This window comes from Drosophila subpulchrella, unplaced genomic scaffold, assembly GCF_014743375.2.
Source record: "Drosophila subpulchrella strain 33 F10 #4 breed RU33 unplaced genomic scaffold, RU_Dsub_v1.1 Primary Assembly Seq477, whole genome shotgun sequence".
NCBI lineage: Eukaryota > Metazoa > Arthropoda > Insecta > Diptera > Drosophilidae > Drosophila > Drosophila subpulchrella.
The window spans coordinates 473,754-495,908 of record NW_023665684.1 but is presented as its reverse complement, the minus strand read 5'-3'; the positions used below and the strand labels follow the sequence as shown (position 1 = coordinate 495,908).

General features: G+C 32.9%; 1 protein-coding gene across 3 annotated transcripts in view; it reads left to right on the top strand.

Annotated features, from left to right (window-relative positions):
- The first annotated feature begins 1,175 nt into the window (after window positions 1-1,175).
- Window positions 1,176-22,155, top strand: part of LOC119562449 — an 84,289-nt gene continuing 63,309 nt past the window's right edge. The window contains exons 1-5 of one of the 3 annotated variants that reach the window (XM_037875635.1): window positions 1,176-1,334; window positions 1,409-1,590; window positions 1,673-1,845; window positions 1,899-1,978; window positions 2,073-2,313. In XM_037875635.1, coding sequence (XP_037731563.1) covers window positions 1,207-1,334; window positions 1,409-1,590; window positions 1,673-1,845; window positions 1,899-1,978; window positions 2,073-2,139 — 630 coding nt within the window. In that variant the 5' untranslated portion in view covers window positions 1,176-1,206 and the 3' untranslated portion in view covers window positions 2,140-2,313. Of the gene's footprint in view, window positions 1,335-1,408; window positions 1,591-1,672; window positions 1,846-1,898; window positions 1,979-2,058; window positions 2,314-22,155 lie in introns of those variants that run through there. The other 2 variants (XM_037875634.1, XM_037875637.1) reach the window with 2 other exon arrangements.

Genomic DNA, 22,155 nt, shown 5'->3' with positions numbered 1-22,155 from the left:
TCAACTTGCGAGCCAGCGAGTAATCTTTCCCGTTCGTGAACATGTGCTGTCCGAACATGGCAAAATACGGCGAAGTTCCGGTGCTGCTATGTATGGATGACCTCAGCGACGCTTGTATGTCCGGTAAGTGTTCATCCCATCGCGTGTGGTCATCTTGGATGTTTACTCGGATTGCTGCTAATACGGATTGGTTCACTCTTTCCGAAGCATTGGATTGTGGTGCGTATCTCCCTGTCTTCATGTGTGTAATTCCATATTCTTGTAGCATATTCTCGAATTCCTTGGATACAAACTGTCTTCCGTTGTCCGTGTGGATTGTTTCCGGAACTCCGAATTGGGTGAATATTCTTTCTTGCAGGAATCGGATTACAGCTGTCGATGTGGCCTTCGGCATCGCTTTTAGCCACACAAACTTGGTCAAGTGATCTAATGCGATAAATAGCATGGTATTTCCTCGGCGAGACCGCGGATATTTTCCTAAGAAATCCAGGTACATCTTTTGCATGGGTCGATCTGTCCGTACATCCTTCCCCATCACTGGTCGCTTTATCTGTGTGGTGTGCTTGTTGTCTTTGCAGTTTTCGCAGGCTGCTACAAAGTCTCGGACTTGAACTACCATTTTGGGCCAGTAATACATCTGCTGAAGTCTCGCCAAGGTCTTTGCCATACCCCCATGCATCGCCATGTCGCCGCTGTGGGCTTGCTGGATTAGAGTTGTCGTCAATGCTTCAGGAATCCACAGTTTCCATTCAAATTCCCCACTTTCCTCTCTATTGAAGTGTGTCTTCTTGAATAGAAGTCCTTCTTCCACACGTAAGTCCGGAAATTTATATCTTCCTTGCTCTTCAACCAACTGCAGTCTTTCCAGGTATTCAGGACTCTCAAATTCAGTTGTTTCAAACTCGAAGAACTCTACTTCGGCGGTTTCATTCGGCCGAGATAGCATGTCGGCCACGATGTTGTCTTTCCCTTTCCGATGCTCTATGTTGAAGTCGAATGCCTGTAACGCTAATGACCACCGCGCCAGCCTCCCGTTCAAGTCCTTGAGCGTCATAAGCCATTGCAGGCTTGCATGGTTGGTAACGATCGTGAACGGCATCAACTCCACATAAGAACGGAATCTTTCTACGGCTTTTACTGCTGCGAGACACTCTTTTTCCGTTACGCTGTAATTGAGTTGTGCTCATCTCAGCTTCGCCGAAAAGAATGCTATTGGCCGGTCCGATCCTTCGACGTCTTGCTGGTATAATACTGCCCCCATTCCTACATGGCTGGCGTCACACTGTATCCAGAAGTGTTTTCCAAAGTCTGGATGAGCTAATACCGGCGCACAGGTAAGTGCTTTCTTCAGCGTTTCGAATGCCGTAGTTGCTTCCTCCGTCCACATAAATTTTGTTTAATTTTTAAGGCAGTCCGTGAGCGGCGCACTTACAACGGAGAAATTTTGGATGAATCTGCGATACCAGCCTGCGGTTCCTAAGAAGCTGCGTAGTTGTCGCGTATTTTTGGGCACCTCTATCTTCATAATCGCCTCAACTTTCTTCGGATCCGTCCGCAAGGCCCCATCACCGATTATGAATCCCAAATGTCGCAAGTATTTAAAACAAAATTTTGACTTGTGTAGCCCGATCGTCAAATTTGCTTTATTCAAACACTCTGCCACTTCTTTCAGCAACATGCAGTGTTCTTCGAAAGTCTTGGATATCATCAGCAAGTCATCCAAGTATACAAAGACGCGGCTGCGAAGACGCTGTGGGATTACCTTGTCCGTTACCCTGCACAACCTTTGAGCCGAATTACATAGTCCGAATGGCATCCGTCGAAACTGATAAAGTGGCCTTCCAGGTATTGTGAAAGCGGTCAAGGGACGACTTTTCTCATCGAGTTCCACTTGCCAGAACGCATGTTTCAAATCGACACTGCTGATGAAAATCGTCTCATCCACCCGGCTTAAAATCGACTCAATGTTCTGTAGCGGGTAAGCATCCTTCACTGTAAGTGTGTTCAGTTTTCTCGCGTCTAAGCACAGCCTATTCTTTCTATTTCATTGCCCTGAAGTATATTTCTTCCAGGAATTTCCCCAGAGCTTGCAGAACCCAGGAAAGCCACCACCCTCCATTTCAGGAGGTTATATGTTAAGAAACACCGAAGCTATAAAAGTTTCATATCATTTTCCCACCATTTTTCCGATCGCTCCTAAATTCGAAATTCAGAACTAATTAAAAAATGTTATTTCCAAGTATAGGAGGTTATATGTTAAGAAACACCGAAGCTATAATATGTTTCATATTATTTTCCCACCATTTTTCCGATCGTTCCTATGGCAGCTATATGATACAGTCGTCCAATTATGATAAAACTAAATTCAATTAAATTCAGAACTAAAAAAAATTTTATTTCCAAGCATAGGAGGTTATATGTTAATATATATCAGATACCAGTTACTCAGCTTAAGGGACCAAAGGGAAATGGAGATATGCAAGCAGCAAAGCGTGATTGAAATGCGCCACCTACCGGCGGTAGAAAGATTTAAGCGTTGTGGGCGTTAGAGTGGGCTTGGCAAATTTCTTTTGGATCAATCGATAGGTATTGACGAGACCAATACATTTCAGTTTACATTTTTCATCTACCATGAAAATTGTGAGCGCCAGAGGCTTAGGCGGTTTATGGGCGTTAGAGTGGGCCCTTGCGCTGCGTACAAGGCTACGGAATCTAAATTTGAGATCCCAATTCTCTATCTTTAATAGTTTCCGAGATATCCACGTTCATATGTACGATTTTTCGAAGTTTGGGGGCGGTTTGTGGGCGATAAAATGGGCGTGGGTCAATCGATAGGTATTGATGAGAACAATACGTTTCAGTTAAAAGCTTTATTCTAGCATCAAAACTGTAGGAGCCACAGATTTGGGCGGCTTGTGGGCGTTAAAGTGGGCGTGGCACTCTGCTGAAACAAACTTGCGCTGCGTAAGAAGCTCAGGAATCTGCACGCCAAATCTCAATAGCCTAGCTCTTATAGTTTCCGAGATCTCAGCGTTCATCCGGACGGACGGACAGACGGACATGGCTAGATCGACTCGGCTAGTGATCCTGATCAAGAATATATATACTTTATGGGGTCGGAAACGCATCCTTCTGCCCGTTACGTACTTTCCGACGAATCTAGTATACCCTTTAACTCTACGAGTAACGGGTATAAAAACACCGAAGCTATAATTTGTTTCATATTATTTTTCCACCAAATTTTTCGATGGTTCCTATGGCAGCTATATGATATAGTCGTCCGATTTTGATAAAAATAAATTCAAAATTCAGAACTAATAAAAAAAATGTTATTTCCAAGCGTAGGAGTTTATATGTTAAGTAACACCGAAGCTATAATTTGTTTCATATTATTTTCCACTGCTATAACAGAATCTCTCACAGAACTAGGGGTTGAGCCGCCAATGGTGAGGCTTATCCATAAATTTCTGATAAGCAACTAGACTAGTGAACAGAGGCACCCCGCAAGGAGGTGTACTATCACCCCTCTTGTGGAATTTCGCAGTAAATAGACTACTGCGGATTCTGGAAGGAGGAGGTTGTAAAGTTGTGGCATACGCAGACGACTTTGACATCATCTTTAATGGAAAATATCCACAAACACTTTGCGATCTTATGACCGCTAAACTTTAAGTACTATCGGAATGGACGATAGCGAACGGACTCGGGGTAAATCCCTCGAAAACGGAACTTGTTCTATTTACAAATAGATACAAAATTCCACAACTCAACCCACCCATTCTAAACAATTGTAATCTCTTAGCGATCACGCCAGGTACTTGGGGTTAGTACTAGATAAGCGCCTCAAATGGGGCTTAAACAACCAAGAGAGTACCAAGAAAGCGACCATTGCACTTTTCTCCTGTAAAAAAGCAATTGGGCTAAGATGGGGCATGTCCCCTAGAATAATCAACTGAATATACACAGCGGTTGTCAAACCAATCCTACTGTACGGAGTGGCTCTGTGGTGGACCGCCCTGCACAAACAATGCATATTGACTCCTCTAAACAATGTACAGCGAATGGCCGCTTTGTGTATTAGTGGAGCCCTTCGAACCACCCCGAATGAAGCGCTGATTGCGATCTTGAACCTCCCTAGCCTGGACTTAGCAGGCATGGAAAGGGCCAAATCGGCAGCTATTCGACTGAGGGACACAGGACAGTGGAAAACCCAATTTTATGGTCATGCTAAAATTCTCCAGCATGATCTATGCAAATCCATTGAATATAGTCACACACCTTTTGAGGCCCTGATTCCAGATAGAGAGGAATGGGAGCAGGGCCGACCGGGCACGACGGACGCAATTTGTTTCTATACAGATGGCTCCAAATTAGAAGGACACGGTCTCGGAGGTGTATACTTCGAACAATTAGATATCAGGAAGTCATTCAGGCTCCCGGACCACTGTAACTCCACTGCAGGAGAGGAGAATGTCGGTATGCCCATGGCTACTTGAAAGCTAAATATAAAAAACTACTTCAACACACTAGCAAACACCCATTGGCAAAACGCACCACAGTGTCGTATCTCTCACCGGACATGGCCTGTGATAAACAACAAAAAAAACCTCGGAGTTACTCAAACTCAGCCGCACAGAGTGTGGCATGTTGATTCGAGCTCTTACAGGCCACTGGCTTGTAAAGGCCCCGCAAAATGATTTCTGCAGAAGCTGCAGGGATGAGGAAGAAGTGGAAACGGTAGAACACCTTCTCTGCTTTTGCCCAGCCCTATACAGACTCAGATTTAAACACTTAAGAAGTCCCTTTATCGACGATCTTACCGAAATATCGGAGATTAATCTCAAAAACATAAGTGCTTTTATTAAATCTTTCGGGTGGAAGACATGCTGAACAGCTTAACACAGGTTGAAACTACTAGAAACGGGACCCTTAAGAAGGAAAAACGAGATCATGCGGTATCACAATGGACCCTTAGAGGTCTAAGTGTGTCGGACTATAGTCCGACAGCCGCTCTAACCTAACCTAACCCAACCTATTTTCCACAAATTTTCCAATCGTTCCTATGGCAGCTATTTTAATAAAATTAAATTCAAAATTCAGAACTAATTCAAAAATGGTCTTTCCAAGCGTAGGAGGTTATATGTTAAGAAACACCGAAGCTATAATGTGTTTCATATTTTTTTTTCAATAATTTTCCGATCGATCCATTGGCAGCTATATGATATAGTCGTCCGATTATGATTAAATTATATTCGAAATTCAGAACTAATTAAAAAAATGTTATTTCCTAGCATAGGAGGTTATATGTTAAAAACACCGAAGCTATAATTTGTTTCATATTATTTTTCCACCAATTTCCCGATCGTTCCTATGGCACCTATATGATATAGTCGTCCGATTTTGATAAAAATAAATTCGAAATTCAGAACTAATAAGAAAAGTGTTATTTCCAAGCGTAGGAGGTTTTATGTTAAAAAAAACACCGAAGCTATAATATGTTTCATAATATTTTTCCACCAATTTTCCGATGGTTCCTATGGCAGCTATATGATATAGTCGCCCGATTTGGTAAAATTAAATTCGAAATTCAGAACTAATTCAAAATTGGTTTTTCCAAGCACAAGAGGTTTTATGTTCAGAAACTCCAATTTTTATGATCGATCCAATGGCAGCTATATGATAAAGTCGTCCGATTTTATTAAAATTAAATTCGAAGTTCAAAACTAATTCAAAATTGTTATTTCCAAGCATAGGAGGTTATATGTTAAGAAACTCCGAAGCTATAATATGTTTTATATTATTTTTCCACAAATTTTCCGATCGATCCAATGACAGCTACATGATATAGTTGTCCGATTATGATAAAATTATATTTGAAATTCAGAACTAATAAAAAAATGTTATTTCCAAGCGTAGGAGGTTTTATGTTAAAAAACACTGAAGCAATAACTTGTTTCAAATTATTTTCCCACCATTTTTTCGATCGTTCCTATGGCTGCTATATGATATAGTCGTCAGATTTTAATAAAATTAAATTCAAAATTCAGAACTAATTCAAAAACGGTTTTTCCAAGCACAGGAGGTTATATGTTCAGAAACACCGAAGCTATAATAGGTTTCATATTATTTTCCCACCAATTTTCCGATCGATCCAATGACAGCTATATGATATAGTCGTCCGATTTTGATAAAATTAAATTCGAAATTCAGAACTAATAAGATAAGTGTTATTTCCAAGCATAGGAGGTTATATGTTTTTTTATTTCATATTATTTTTCCACCAATTTTCCGATCGTATCTATGGAAGCTATATGATATAGTCGTCAGATTTTGATCAAATTGAATACAAAATTCAGAACTAATTCAAAAATGTTATTTCCAAGCACAGGAGGTTATATGTTAAATAACAAGGAAGCTATAATTTGTTTCATATATTTTTTTCCACCAATTTTCCGATCGTTACTATGGCAGCTGTATGATATAATCGTCCGATTTTTATCAAATTATATTCGAAATTCAGAACTAATTAAAAAAATGTTATTTCCATGCATAGAAGGTTATATGTTAAAAACACCGAAGCTATAATTAGTTTCATATTATTTTTCCACCAATTTTTCGATCGTTCCTATGGCAGCTATATGATATAGTCGTCCGATTTTAATAAAATTAAATTCGAAATTCAGAACTAATTCAAAAAAGGGTTTTTCCAAGCACAGGAGGTTATATGTTCAGAAACACCGAAGCTATAATAGGTTTCATATTATTTTACCACCAATTTTCCGATCGATCGTCTGATTTTAATAAATTTAAATTCGAAATTCAGAGCTAATTCAAAAATGTTATTTCCAAGCACAGGAGGTTATATGTTCAGAAACACCGAAGCTATAAAAGGTTTCATATTTTTTTCCCACCAATTTTCCGATCGATCCAATGGCAGCTATATGATATAGTCGTCCGATTATGATAAAATTAATTTTGAAATTCAGAACTTATAAAACAAATGTTATTTCCAAGCGTAGAAGTTTTTTTGTTAAAAAACACCGAAGCTATAATTTGTTTCATATTATTTTTCCACCAATTTTCCGATCGTTCATATGGCTGCTATATGATATAGTCGTCAGATTTTAATAAAATTAAATTCAAAATTCAGAACTAATTCAAAAATGGTTTTTCCAAGCACAGGAGGTTATATGTTCAGAAACACCGAAGCTATAATAGGTTTCATATTATTTTCCCACCAATTTTCCGATCGATCCAATGACAGCTATATGATATAGTCGTCCGATTATGATAAAATTAAATTTGAAATTCAGAACTAGTAAAAAATATGTTATGTCCAAGCATAGGAGGTTATATGTTAAAAAACACCGAAGCTATAATTTGTTTCATGTTATTTTTCCACCAATTTTCCGATCGTTCCTATGGCTGCTATAAGATATAGTCGTCCGATTTTAATAAAACTAAATTCAAAATTCGGAACTACTTCAAAAATGGTTTTTCCAAGCACAGGAGGTTATATGTTCAGAAACACCGAAGCTCTAATAGGTTTCATATTATTTTCCCACCAATTTTCCGATCGATCCAATGGTATATGATATAGTCGTCCGATTTTAATAAAATTAAATTCGATATTCAGAACTAATTCAAAAATGTTATTTCCAAGCGTAGGTGGTTTTATGTTAAAAAACACCGTAGCTATAACTTGTTTCATATCATTTTCCCACCATTTTTCCGATCGTTCCTAAGGCAGCTATATGATATAGTCGTCAGATTGTGATCAAATTAAATTCGAAATTCTGAACTAATTAAAAAATGTTATTTCCAAGCGTAGGAGGTTATTTGTTAAGAAACACCGAAGCTATAATTTGTTTCATATTATTTTTCCACCAATTTTCCGATCGTTACTATGGCAGCTATAAGATATAGTCGTCCGATTTTAATAAAATTAAATTCGAAATTCAGAACTAATTCAAATGTGTTATTTCCAATAATAGGAGTTTATATGTTAAGAAACACCGAGGCTATAATATGTTTCATATTATTTTCCCACCAATTTTCCGATCGATCCAATGGCAGCTATATGATATTGTCGTCGATTATGATAAAATTAAATTCGAAATTCAGAACTAATAAAAAAAGTGTTATTTCCAAGCATATGAGGTTATATGTTAAAAAAACACCGAAGCTATAATTTGTTTCATATTATTTTTCCACCAATTTTCCGATGGTTCCTGTGGCAGCTATATGATATAGTCGTCCGATTTGCTAAAATTATTGTTAATTAAAAAATGTTATTTCCAAGCGTAGGAGGTTTTATGTTAAAAAAAAACACCGAAGCTATAATTTGTTACATATTATTTTTCCACCGATTTTCCGATCGTTCCTATGGCTGCTATATGATATAGTCGTCAGATTTTGATCAAATGAAATTCAAAACTCAGAACTAATTAAAAAGTGTTATTTCCAAGCGTAGGAGTTTATATGTTAAGAAACAACGAGGCTATCATAAGTTTCATATTATTTTCCCACCAATTTTCCGATCAATCCAATGGCAGCTATATGCTATAGTCGTCCAATTTTAATAAAATTAAATTCGAAATTCAGAACTAATTCAAAAATGGTTTTTCCAAGCACAGGAGGTTATATGTTCAGAAACACCGAAGCTAAAATAGGTTTTATATTATTTTCCCACCAATTTGCCGATCGATCCAATGGCATTAAAATTTCCAAGCGTAAGAGTTTATATGTTAAGAAACACCGAGGCTATCATATGTTTCATAATATTTTCCCACCAATTTTTCGATCGATCCAATGGCAACTATATGATATAGTCGTCCGATTTTAATAAAATTACATTCGAAATTCAGAACTAACTCAAAAATGTTATTTCCAAGCACAGGAGGTTATATGTTAAAAAACACCGAAGCTATAATTTGTTTCATATTATTTTTCCACCAATTTTCCGATGGTTCCTATGGCAGCTATAAGATATAGTCATCCGAACTTAATAAAATTAATTTCGAAATTCAGAACTAATTTAAAAATGTTATTTCCAAGCGTTGGAGGTTTTATGTTAAAAAAACACCGAAGATATAATTTGTTTCATATTATTTTTCCACCAATTTTCCGATGGTTCCTATGGCAGCTATATGATACAGTCGTCCGATTTTGATAAAATTAGATTCGAAACTCAGAACAAATTCAAAAATGGTTTTCCCAAGCACAGGAGGTTATATGTTCAGAAACACCGAAGCAATAATAGGTTTCATATTATTTTCCCACCAATTTTCCGATCGATCCAATGGCAGCTATATGATATAGTCGTCCGATTTTAATAAAATTAAATTCGATATTCAGAACTAATTCAAAAATGTTATTTCCAAGCACAGAATATGTTAATAAACACCGAAGCTATAATATGTTTCATATTATTTTTCCACCAATTTTTCGATGGTTTCTATGACAGCTATATGATTAGTCGTCCGATTTGGTAAAATTAAATTCAAAATTCAGAACTTATAAAAAAAATGTTATTTCCAAGCATAGGAGGTTATATGTTAATAAACACCGAAGCTATAATTTGTTTCATATTATTTTTCCACCAATTTTCCGATCGTACCTATGGCAGCTATATGATATAGTCTTCAAATTTGGATCAAATTAAATTCGAAATTCAGAACTAATTCAAAAATGTTATTTCCAAGCGTAGGAGCTTATATGTTAAGAAACACCGAGGCTATAATATGTTTCATATTATTTTCCCACCAATTTTCCGATCGTACCTATGGCAGCTATATGATATAGTCGTCCGAATATGATAAAATTAAATTTGAAATTCAGAACTAATAAAAAAAATTTTATTTCCAAGCATATGAGGTTATATGTTAAGAAACACCGAAGCTATAATTTGTTTCATATTATTTTTCCACCAATTTTCCGATGGTTCCTGTGGCAGCTATATGATATAGTCGTCCGATTTGCTAAAATTATTGTTAATTAAAAAATGTTATTTCCAAGCGTAGGAGGTTTTATGTTAAAAAAAAACACCGAAGCTATAATTTGTTACATATTATTTTTCCACCGATTTTCCGATCGTTCCTATGGCTGCTATATGATATAGTCGTCAGATTTTGATCAAATTAAATTCAAAACTCAGAACTAATTAAAAAGTGTTATTTCCAAGCGTAGGAGTTTATATGTTAAGAAACAACGAGGCTATCATAAGTTTCATATTATTTTCCCACCAATTTTCCGATCAATCCAATGGCAGCTATATGATATAGTCGTCCGATTTTAATAAAATGAAATTCGAAATTCAGAACTAATTCAAAAATGGTTTTTCCAAGCACAGGAGGTTATATGTTCAGAAACACAGAAGCTATAATAGGTTTTATATTATTTTCCCACCAATTTGCCGATCGATCCAATGGCAGCTATATGATATAGTCGTCCGATTATGATAAAATTAATTTTGAAATTCAGAACTAATAAAACAAATGTTATTTCCAAGCGTAGAAGGTTTTATGTTAAAAAACACCGAAGCTATAATTTGTTTCATATTATTATTCCACCAATTTTCCGATGGTTCCTGTGGCAGCAATATGATATGTTATTTCCAAGCGTAGGAGGTTTTATGTTAAAAAAAACACCGAAGACATACTTTGTTTCATATTAGTTTTCCACCAATTTTCCGATCGTTCCTATGGCTGCTATATGATATAGTCGACAGATTTTGATCAAATTAAATTCGAAATTCAGAAATAATTAAAAAATGTTATTTCCAAGCGTAAGAGTTTATATGTTAAGAAACACCGAAGCAATAATAGGTTTCATATTATTTTCCCATTAATTTTCCGATCGATCCAATGGCAGCTATATGATATAGTCGTCCGATTTTAATAAAATTAAATTCGATATTCAGAACCAATTCAAAAATGTTATTTCCAAGCACAGGAGGTTATATGTTAATAAACACCGAAGCTATAATATGTTTCATATTATTTTTCCACCAATTTTTCGATGGTTTCTATGACAGCTATATGATTAGTCGTCCGATTTGGTAAAATTAAATTCGAAATTCAGAACTAATAAAAAAATGTTATTTCCAAGCATAGGAGGTTATATGTTAATAAACACCGAAGCTATAATATGTTTCATATTATTTTTCCACCAATTTTTCGATGGTTTCTATGACAGCTATATGATTAGTCGTCCGATTTGGTAAAATTAAATTCGAAATTCAGAACTAATAAAAAAAATGTTATTTCCAAGCGTAGGCGGTTATCTGTTAAGTAACACGGAAGCTATAATTTGTTTTATATTATTTTCCCACCAACTTGCCGATCGATCCAATGGCAGCTATATGATATAGTCGTCCAATTATGATAAATTTAAATTTGAATTTCAGAAATAATAGATCAAATGTTATTTTTAAGCGTAGGAGGCTTTATGTTCAAAAACACCGAAGCTATAACTTGTTTCATATCATTTTCCCACCTTTTTTCCGATCGTTCCTATGGCAGCTATATGATATCAAACAAAAACACCTGTTAACGAGGTAAAAAGTAGTGGCGAACGCGCCTTTAACAAAAATTTCTGATATCAACAATTGTGACGAGAAATGATATTACATTCGACAAAATAAATAAACTATATTAAATTTATGATTTCGGCCCGCAACAGTAAATATTTATTTACCTACACGTAAATTTTCTGTTGTAGCGTGCCGTATACATAAATTTAATATAGTTTACTTATTTTATCGAATGTAATATTATTTTTCGTCACAATTTTTGATATCAGAAATTTTTGTTAAAGGCGCGTTTGCCACTACTTTTTACCTCGTAAAGAGATGTTTTTGTCTGATATCAGAAGTTTTTTTTTTGCACAAGAGTTTAAGTACCCCAATGTCATGACTAGGAGTCGTCCCCATATGGCTTGGCTATTGAAAAACCAAACATACAGATTTTTGTTTGTTTTACAATATATGTTTATTTTTTGCCAAATCCGTTCGGTTTGTAAAATAACGGCTCAGTGAGTTATATTTCCAATTGTACTTTGTATGCACCTTTTGCTTGAATACTAAAACATAACAAATCCATAATATTGCTTATTTCTGAAATGGTTCCTTTATTTTCCTGAAATAGTTTTTTTATCCTAGGACACTTATTGTCAACACTTATTTTCAATGGGTAATATTTCCCAATACCTACAAAAGTAATATATGAATATATGTACAATGTACATTATGTAATTGTTACTTAGCTACTAAAATGTTCTAGGAATTGTAAGAAAAGTTTTTCTTTCATTAGTTTTAAGTAAATAAATAAATAATTCTAAAAATAAACTTTCACGTTCCACTTCGGCTTAACTTTATTCTAATAAGGTATGTGTTGTTTACATTCACATTCTAATAAGAATGAAACATCTAATTTGAATATAAGACCTTTTAATAACAAGTTTTATCGCTTCAGTTACCTATTTTAATAGCACAAGTTTGGAATCTCAAGGGCTGCATAGTTTCAGATTCCAACAGAAATCTGTCGTTTCTTACATTTCCCGCCAAACTAGCGGGTTTTTCCAAATTGGTCGAACAAGTAGATCAAGTTTCCTATTTCGATTAGATTCATGCAAGTAAAGGACCCTAAAACCATAACCGATTTTCCATTTGAAAAAATCGAATAAGAATGTTTTCATCAAATTGGATTTTTTCTTGTTTATTCCAATAAGTATGAAATATTTCGTATACGGAGCTGAAACGAGTTGCACTTTTTATCGCTTAGTATCTTCCAAACGGTAATTTTTAGGGCAAAAAGTGTTATAGATCAAAAGTTGAGGAATCTCAAGGGCTATATGATTTGATATTTATAAAGAAATCGTTCGACTCAATTTTGAGAAAATAGTAAATAAGTGGTTTTAGAAAATAACTTTTTGTCATAACTCTAAATCTATTATATTCAGACAATTTTACTATATAAAGAGTATTTAGCAAATTAAATTATCTTTTCAGAAAAATATAGCACGTATCTGTAGCATACGTTGTTTATATACTAAAAGCATTTTAAATCTTGCTTTTTTTTTATTTTCCGCTAAACTAGCGGGTTTTTCCAAAAGTCGTAGAACAAACGTTCTCTATTTCAAGCTACTTTATACACCCATAGGGTTTCCAACACCCAAAAACTAAGATGGGATGCATACAAACCCACAAACAAAGGGACAAACATTTTCATTTTGGGTAGAAGAAAATCCTTTTTTTTTAATTACTTTTGAACGGGACATCGGATTTAAACAAATGAGGTGTCATTTGACGCGTATTCTTAGTAAGAATAAAACTAGCTAACCAGCCGGGGGCTTTTATCCCCACCGTATCCAGCAGCTCCAATTTTCTAAATTTTTACTTTTACACTTTCACCGCTTTTTCTCCCAAACAAATCTATATTTCGAAAGACTTGGTAAGCAATCTTCTTAGTTTTTGCGATACCTTTCGATTGGTGTATCACTCGTTACGTTCGGACCATAATGGCAGATTTTCAATTCTGCGGCTATATATAGTAGTTGTCTTCGCACGCTCTCTTGCGCGCTTCGCCACTACGTGTACTGCCGTCCACAGTGATAGACGTCCGATTTTAATAAAATTAAATTCGAAATTTAGAAATAATTCAAAAATTTTATTTTCTAGCGTAGGAGGTTATATGTTAAGAAACACCGAAGTTATAATATGTTTCATATTGTGTTCTCACCAATTTTGCGATCGATCCAATGGCAGCTATATGATATAGCCTTCCGATTTTGATAAAATTAAATTCAAAATTCAGAACTAATAAAAAATATGTTATTTCCAAGCGTAGGCGGTTATATGTTAAGTAACACCGAAGCTATAATTTGTTTCATATTATTTTCCACAAATTTCCCGATCGTTCCTATGGCAGCTATATGATATAGTCGTCCGATTTTGATAAAATTAAATTCGAAATTCAGAACTAATAAAAAAATTTTATTTCCAAGCGTAGGAGGTTATATGTTAAAAAACACCGAAGCTATAATTTGTTTCATATTATTTTTCCACCAATTTTCCGATCAATCCAATGGCAGCTATATGATATAGCCGTCCGATTTTGATAAAATTAAATTCGAAATTCGGAACTAATAAAAAAAAAATTTTATTTCCAAGCGTAGGAGGGTATATGTTAAAAAACACCGAAGCTATAATTTGTTTCTTATTATTTTTTCACCAATTTTCCGATCGTTACTATGGCAGCTATAAGATATAGTGGTCCGATTTTAATAAAATTAAATTCGAAATTTAGAACTAATTCAAAAATGTTATTTTCAAGCGTAGGAGGTTATATGTTAAAAAACACCGAAGCTATAATTTGTTTCATATTATTTTTCCACCAATTTTCCGATCGTTACTATGGCAGCTATAAGATATAGTTGTACGACTTTAATAAAATTAAATTCGAAATTTTGAACTAATTCAATAATGTTATTTTCAAGCGTAGGAGGTTATATGTTAAGAAACACCGAAGCTATAATATGTTTCATATTACTTTCTCGCCAATTTTCCGATCGATCCAATGACAGCTATATGATATAGTCGTCCGATTTTGATAAAATTAAATATGAAATTCAGAGCTAAAAAAAAATGTTATTTCCAAGCTAGGAGGTTATATGTTAAAAAACACCGAAGCTATAATTTTTTTCATATTATTTTTCCACCAATTTTCCGATCGTTCCTAAGGCAGCTATATAATATAGTCGTCCGATTTTGATCAAATTAAATTCGAAATTCAGAACTAATAAAAAAAATGTTATTTCCAAGCATTGGAGGTTTTATGTCAAAAAAACACCGAAGCTGTAACTTGTTTCATATTATTTTCCCAACATTTTTCCGATCATTCCTATGGCAGCTGTATGATAAAGTAGTCCGATTTTGATTAAATTAAATTCGAAATTCAGAACTAATAAAAAAGTTTTATTTCCAAGAGTAGGAGGTTTTATGTTAAAAAAAAACAGAAGCTATAATTTGTTTCATATTATTTTTCCACAAATTTTCCGATCGTTCCTATGGCAGCTCTATGATATAATCGTCAGATTTTGATCAAATTAAATTCGAAATTCAGAACTAATTCAAAAATGTTATTTCCAAGCGTAGGAGGTTATATGTTATAAAACACCTAAGCTATAATTTGTTTCATATTATTTTTCCACCAAATTTCCGATCGATCCAATGGCAGCTATATGATATAGTCGTCCGAATTTGATCAAATTAAATTCGAAATTCAGAACTAATAAAAAAATGTTATTCCCAAGCATATGAGGTTATATGTTTAAAAACACCGAAGCTATAATTTGTTTCATATTATTTTTCCTACAATTTTCCGATCGTTACTATGGCAGCTATAAGATATAGTCGTCCGATTTTAATAAAATTAAATTCGAAATTCATAACTAATTCAAAAATGTTATTTCCAAGCATAGGAGGTTATATGTGAAGAGACACCGAAGCTATAATATGTTTTATATTATTTTCCCACCAATTTTCCGATCGATCCAATGGCAGCTATATAATAAAGTCGTCCAATTATGATAAAATTAAATATGAAATTCAGAGCTAAAAAAAAATGTTATTTCCAAGCTAGGAGGTTATATGTTAAAAAACACCGAAGCTATAATTTTTTTCATATTATTTTTCCACCAATTTTCCGATCGTTCCTAAGGCAGCTATATAATATAGTCGTCCGATTTTGATCAAATTAAATTCGAAATTCAGAACTAATAAAAAAAATGTTATTTCCAAGCATTGGAGGTTTTATGTCAAAAAAACACCGAAGCTGTAACTTGTTTCATATTATTTTCCACAAATTTCCCGATCGTTCCTATGGCAGCTATATGATATAGTCGTCCGATTTTGATAAAATTGAATTCGAAATTCAAACCAAATAAAAAAAATGTTATTTCCAAGCGTAGGAGGTTATATGTTAAAAAACACCGAAGCTATAATTTGTTTCATATTATTTTTCCACCAATTTTCCGATCAATCCAATGGCAGCTATATGATATAGCCGTCCGATTTTGATAAAATTAATTTCGAAATTCAGAACTAATAAAAAAAAATTTTATTTCCAAGCGTAGGAGGGTATATGTTAAAAAACACCGAAGCTATAATTTGTTTCATATTATTTTTTCACCAATTTTCCGATCGTTACTATGGCAGCTATAAGATATAGTGGTCCGATTTTAATAAAATTAAATTCGAAATTTAGAACTAATTCAAAAATGTTATTTTCAAGCGTAGGAGGTTATATGTTAAAAAACACCGAAGCTATAATTTGTTTCATATTATTTTTCCACCAATTTTCCGATCGTTACTATGGCAGCTATAAGATATAGTTGTACGACTTTAATAAAATTAAATTCGAAATTTAGAACTAATTCAATAATGTTATTTTCAAGCGTAGGAGGTTATATGTTAAGAAACACCGAAGCTATAATATGTTTCATATTACCTTCTCGCCAATTTTCCGATCGATCCAATGACAGCTATATGATATAGTCGTCCGATTTTGATAAAATTAAATTCGAAATTCAGAACTAATAAAAAAAAAGTTATTTCCAAATAATTAAATAAATAATAATTAAATTCGAAATTCAGAACTAATAAAACAAATGTTATTTCCAAGCGTAGGCGGTTATATGTTGAGTAACACCAAAGCTATAATTTGTTTCATATTATTTTCCACAAATTTTCCGGTCGTTCCTATGGCAGCTATATGATATAGTCGTCCGATTTTAATAAAATTAAATTCGAAATTCAGAACTAATAAAAAAATGTTATTTCCAAGCGTAGGAGGTTATATGTTAAAAATCACCGAAGCTATAATTAGTTTCATATTATTTTTTCACCAACTTTCCGATCGTTACTATGGCAGCTATAAGATATAGTGGTCCGATTTTAATAAAATTAAATTCGAAATTTAGAACTTATTCAAAAATGTTATTTTCAAGCGTAGGAGGTTATATGTTAAGAAACACCGAAGCTATAATTTGTTTCATATTATTTTTCCACAAATTTTCCGATCGTTCCTATGGCAGCTATATGATATAGTCGTCCGATTTTGATAAAATTAAATTGGAAATTCAAAACTTATTAAAACATTGTATTTCCAAGCGTAGGAGCTTATATGTTAAAAAAAACCGAAGCTATAATTAGTTTCATATTTTTTTCCACCATTTTTCCGATCGTTCCTATGGCAGCTATATGATATAGTCGTCCGATTTTGATAAAATTAAATTCGAAATTCAGAACTAATAAAAAAAATGTTATTTCCAAGCATAGGAGGTTATATTTTAAAAAAACACCGAGGCTATAATATGTTTCATATTATTTTTCCACCAATTTTCCGATTGTTACTATGGCAGCTATATGATATAGTCGTCCGATTTTGATAAAATTAAATTCGAAATTCAGAACTAATAAAAAAAATGTAATTTCCAAGCGTAGGAGTTTATATGTTAAAAAACACCGAGGATATAATTTGTTTCATATTTTTTTTCCACCAATTTTCCGATCGTTCCTATGGCAGCTATATGATATAGTCGTCCGATTTTAATAAAATTAAATTCGAAATTTTGAACTAATTCAAAAATGCTATTTTCAAGCGTAGGAGGTTATATGTTAAGAAACACCGAAGCTATAATATGTTTTATATTATTTTTCCACCAATTTTCCGATCAATCCAATGACAGCTATATGATATAGTCGTCCAATTATGATAAAATTAAATTTGAAATTCAGAACTAAAAAACAAGGTTATTTCCAAGCATAGGAGGTTTCATATTATTTTTCCGCCAATTTTCCGATCGTTCCTATGGCAGCTGTAAGATATAGTCGTCCGATTTTAACAAAAAAAATAAATTCGAAATTAAGAACTAATTCAAAAATGTTATTTTCAAGCGTAGGAGGTTACATGTTAAGAAACACCGAAGCTATAATTTTTTTCATATTATTTTTCCACCAATTTTCCGATCGTTCATAAGGCAGCTATATAATATAGTCGTCCGATTTTGATCAAACTAAATTCCAAATTCAGAACTAATAAAAAAATGTTATTCCCAAGCATATGAGGTTATATGTTTAAAAACACCGAAGCTATAATTTGTTTCATATTATTTTTCCACCAATTTTCCGATCGTTACTATGGCAGCTATAAGATATAGTCGTCCGATTTTAATAAAATTAAATTCGAAATTCATAACTAATTCAAAAATGTTATTTCCAAGCATAGGAGGTTATATGTGAAGAGACACCGAAGCTATAATATGTTTTATATTATTTTCCCACCAATTTTCCGATCGATCCAATGGCAGCTATATAATAAAGTCGTCCAATTATGATAAAATTAAATATGAAATTCAGAGCTAAAAAAAAATGTTATTTCCAAGCTAGGAGGTTATATGTTAAAAAACACCGAAGCTATAATTTTTTTCATATTATTTTTCCACCAATTTTCCGATCGTTCCTAAGGCAGCTATATAATAAAGTCGTCCGATTTTGATCAAATTAAATTCGAAATTCAGAACTAATTCAAAAATGTTATTTCCAAGCATTGGAGGTTTTATGTCAAAAAAACACCGAAGCTGTAACTTGTTTCATATTATTTTCCCAACATTTTTCAGATCATTCCTATGGCAGCTGTATGATAAAGTAGTCCGATTTTGATTAAATTAAATTCGAAATTCAGAACTAATAAAAAAGTTTTATTTCCAAGCGTAGGAGGTTTTATGTTAAAAAAAAACCGAAGCTATAATTTGTTTCATATTATTTTTCCACAAATTTTCCGATCGTTCCTATGGCAGCTCTATGATATAGTCGTCAGATTTTGATCAAATTAAATTCGAAATTCAGAACTAATTCAAAAATGTTATTTCCAAGCGTAGGAGGTTATATGTTATAAAACACCTAAGCTATAATTTGTTTCATATTATTTTTCCACCAAATTTCCGATCGTTTCTATGGCAGCTATATGATATAGTCGTCCGATTTAAAAAAAAAATTAAATTCGAAATTAAGAACTTATTAAAAAACGTTATTTCCAAGCGTAGGAGGTTATATGTTAAGAAACACCGAAGCTATAATATGTTTCATATTATTTTCCACAATTTTTCTGATCTTTCCTATGGCAGCTTTATGATATAGTCGTCCGATTTTGATCAAATTAAATTCGAAACTCAGAACTAATTAAAAAATTGTTAGTTCCATACGTAGGAGGTTTTATGTTAAGTAACAACGAAGCTATAATTTTTTTCATTTTATTTTCCACAATATTTCCGATCGTTCCTATGGCAGCTATATGATATAGTCGTCCAATTATTATGAAACAATAAAAAAAATGTTATTTGCAAGCGTAGGAGCTTATATGTTAAAAAACACCGAAGCTATAATTTGTTTCATATTATTTTTCCACCAATTTTCCGATCGTTCCTATGGCAGCTATACGATATAGTCGTCCGATTTAAAAAAAAAATTAAATTTGAAATTCAGAACTGATTAAAAAATGTTATTTCCAAGCGTAGGATGTTATATATTAAGAAACACCGAAGCTATAATTTGTTTCATATTATTTGCTCACCAATTTTTCGATCGTTCCTATGGCAGCTTTATGATATAGTCGTCCGATTTAAAAATAAAAATAAAATTTGAAATTCAGAACTGATTAAAAACGTTATTTCCAAGCATAGGAGGTTATATGTTAAGAAACACCGAAGCTATAATTTGTTTCATATTATTTTCTCACCAATTTTCCGATCGATCCAATGGCAGCTATATGATATAGTCGTCCGATTATGATAAAATTAAATTTGAAATTAAGAACTAGTAAAAAAAATGTTATTTCCAAGCTTAGGAGGTTATATGTTAAGTAGCACCGAAGCTATAATTTGTTTCATTATATTTTCCACAAATTTTTCGATCGATCCTATTACAGCTATATGATATAGTCGTCCGATTATGATAAAACTAAATATGAAATTCAGAACTAATAAGAAAACCTTATTTTCAAGCATATGAGGTTATATGTTAAAAAACACCGAAGCTATAATTTGTTTCATATTATTTTTCCACCAATTTTCCGATCGTTTCTATGGCAGCTATATGATATAGTAGTCCGATTTAAAACAAAAATTAAATTCCAAATTCAGAACTAATAAAAAAAAATGTTATTTCCAAGCTAAGGAGGTTATATGTTAAGTAGCACCGAAGATATAATTTGTTTCATTATATTTTCCACAAATTTTTCGATCGATCCTATTACAGCTATATGATATAGTCGTCCGATTATGATAAAACTGAATATGAAATTCAGAACTAATAAGAAAATGTTATTTTTAAGCATATGAGGTTATATGTTTAAAAACACCGAAGCTATAATTTGTTTCATATTATTTTTCCACCAACTTTCCGATCGTTTCTATGGCAGCTATATGATATAGTAGTCCGATTTAAAACAAAAATTAAATTCCAAATTCAGAACTGATTAAAAAACGTTATTTCCAAGCGTAGGAGGTTATATGTTAAGAAACACCGAAGCTATAATATGTTTCATATTATTTTCCACAATTTTTCTGATCTTTCCTATGGCAGCTTTATGATATAGTCGTCCGATTTTGATCAAATTAAATTCGAAACTCAGAACTAATTAAAAAATTGTTAGTTACATACGTAGGAGGTTTTATGTTAAGTAACAACGAAGCTATAATTTTTTTCATTTTATTTTCCACAATATTTCCGATCGTTCCTATGGCAGCTATATGATATAGTCGTCCGATTATGATAAAATTAAATGTGAAATTCAGAAACAATAAAAAAAATTTTATTTCCAAGCGTAGGAGCTTATATGTTAAAAAACACCGAAGCTATAATTTGTTTCATATTATTTTCTACAAATTTTCCGATCGTTCCTATGGCAGATATATGATATAGTCGTCCGATTATGATAAATTTAAATTTGAAATTCAAAACTAATTAAAACATTGTATTTCCAAGCGTAGGAGCTTATATGTTAAAAAAAACCGAAGCTATAATTAGATTCATATTTTTTTCCACCATTTTTCCGATCGTTCCTATGGCAGCTATATGAAATAGTCGTCCGATTCTGATAAAATTAAATTCGAAATTCAGAACTAATAAAAAAAATGTTATTTCCAAGCATAGGAGGTTATATTTTAAAAAAACACCGAGGCTATAATATGTTTCATATTATTTTTCCACCAATTTTCCGATTGTTACTATGGCAGCTATATGATATAGTCGTCCGATTTTGATAAAATTAAATTCGAAATTCAGAACTAATAAAAAAAATGTTATTTCCAAGCGTAGGAGGTTATATGTTAAAAAACACCGAGGATATAATTTGTTTCATATTTTTTTTCCACCAATTTTCCGATCGTTCCTATGGCAGCTATATGATATAGTCGTCCGATTTTAATAAAATTAAATTCGAAATTTTGAACTAATTCAAAAATGTTATTTTCAAGCGTAGGAGGTTATATGTTAAAAAACACCGAAGCTATAATATGTTTTATATTATTTTCCCACCAATTTTCCTATCGATCCAATGGCAGCTATATGATATAGTCGTCCGAATTTGATCAAATTAAATTTGAAATTCAGAATTAAAAAACAAGGTTATTTCCAAGCATAGGAGGTTTCATATTATTTTTCCGCCAATTTTCCGATCGTTCCTATGGCAGCTGTAAGATATAGTCGTCCGATTTTAACAAAAAAATTAAATTCGAAATTAAGAACTAATTCAAAAATGTTATTTTCAAGCGTAGGAGGTTATATGTTAAGAAACACCGAAGCTATAATATGTTTCATATTATTTTCCCACCATTTTTCCGATCGTTTCTATGGCAGCTGTATGATATAGTCGTCCGATTTTGATAAAATTAAATTCCAAATTCAGAACTAATAAAAAAAGTATTATTTCCACGCATAGGAGGTTATATGTTAAGAAACACCGAAGCTATAATATGTTTTATATTATTTTCCCACCAATTTTCCGATCAATCCAATGGCAGCTATATGATATAGTCGTCTAATTATGATAAAATTAAATTTGAAATTCAGAACTAAAAAACAAGGTTATTTCCAAG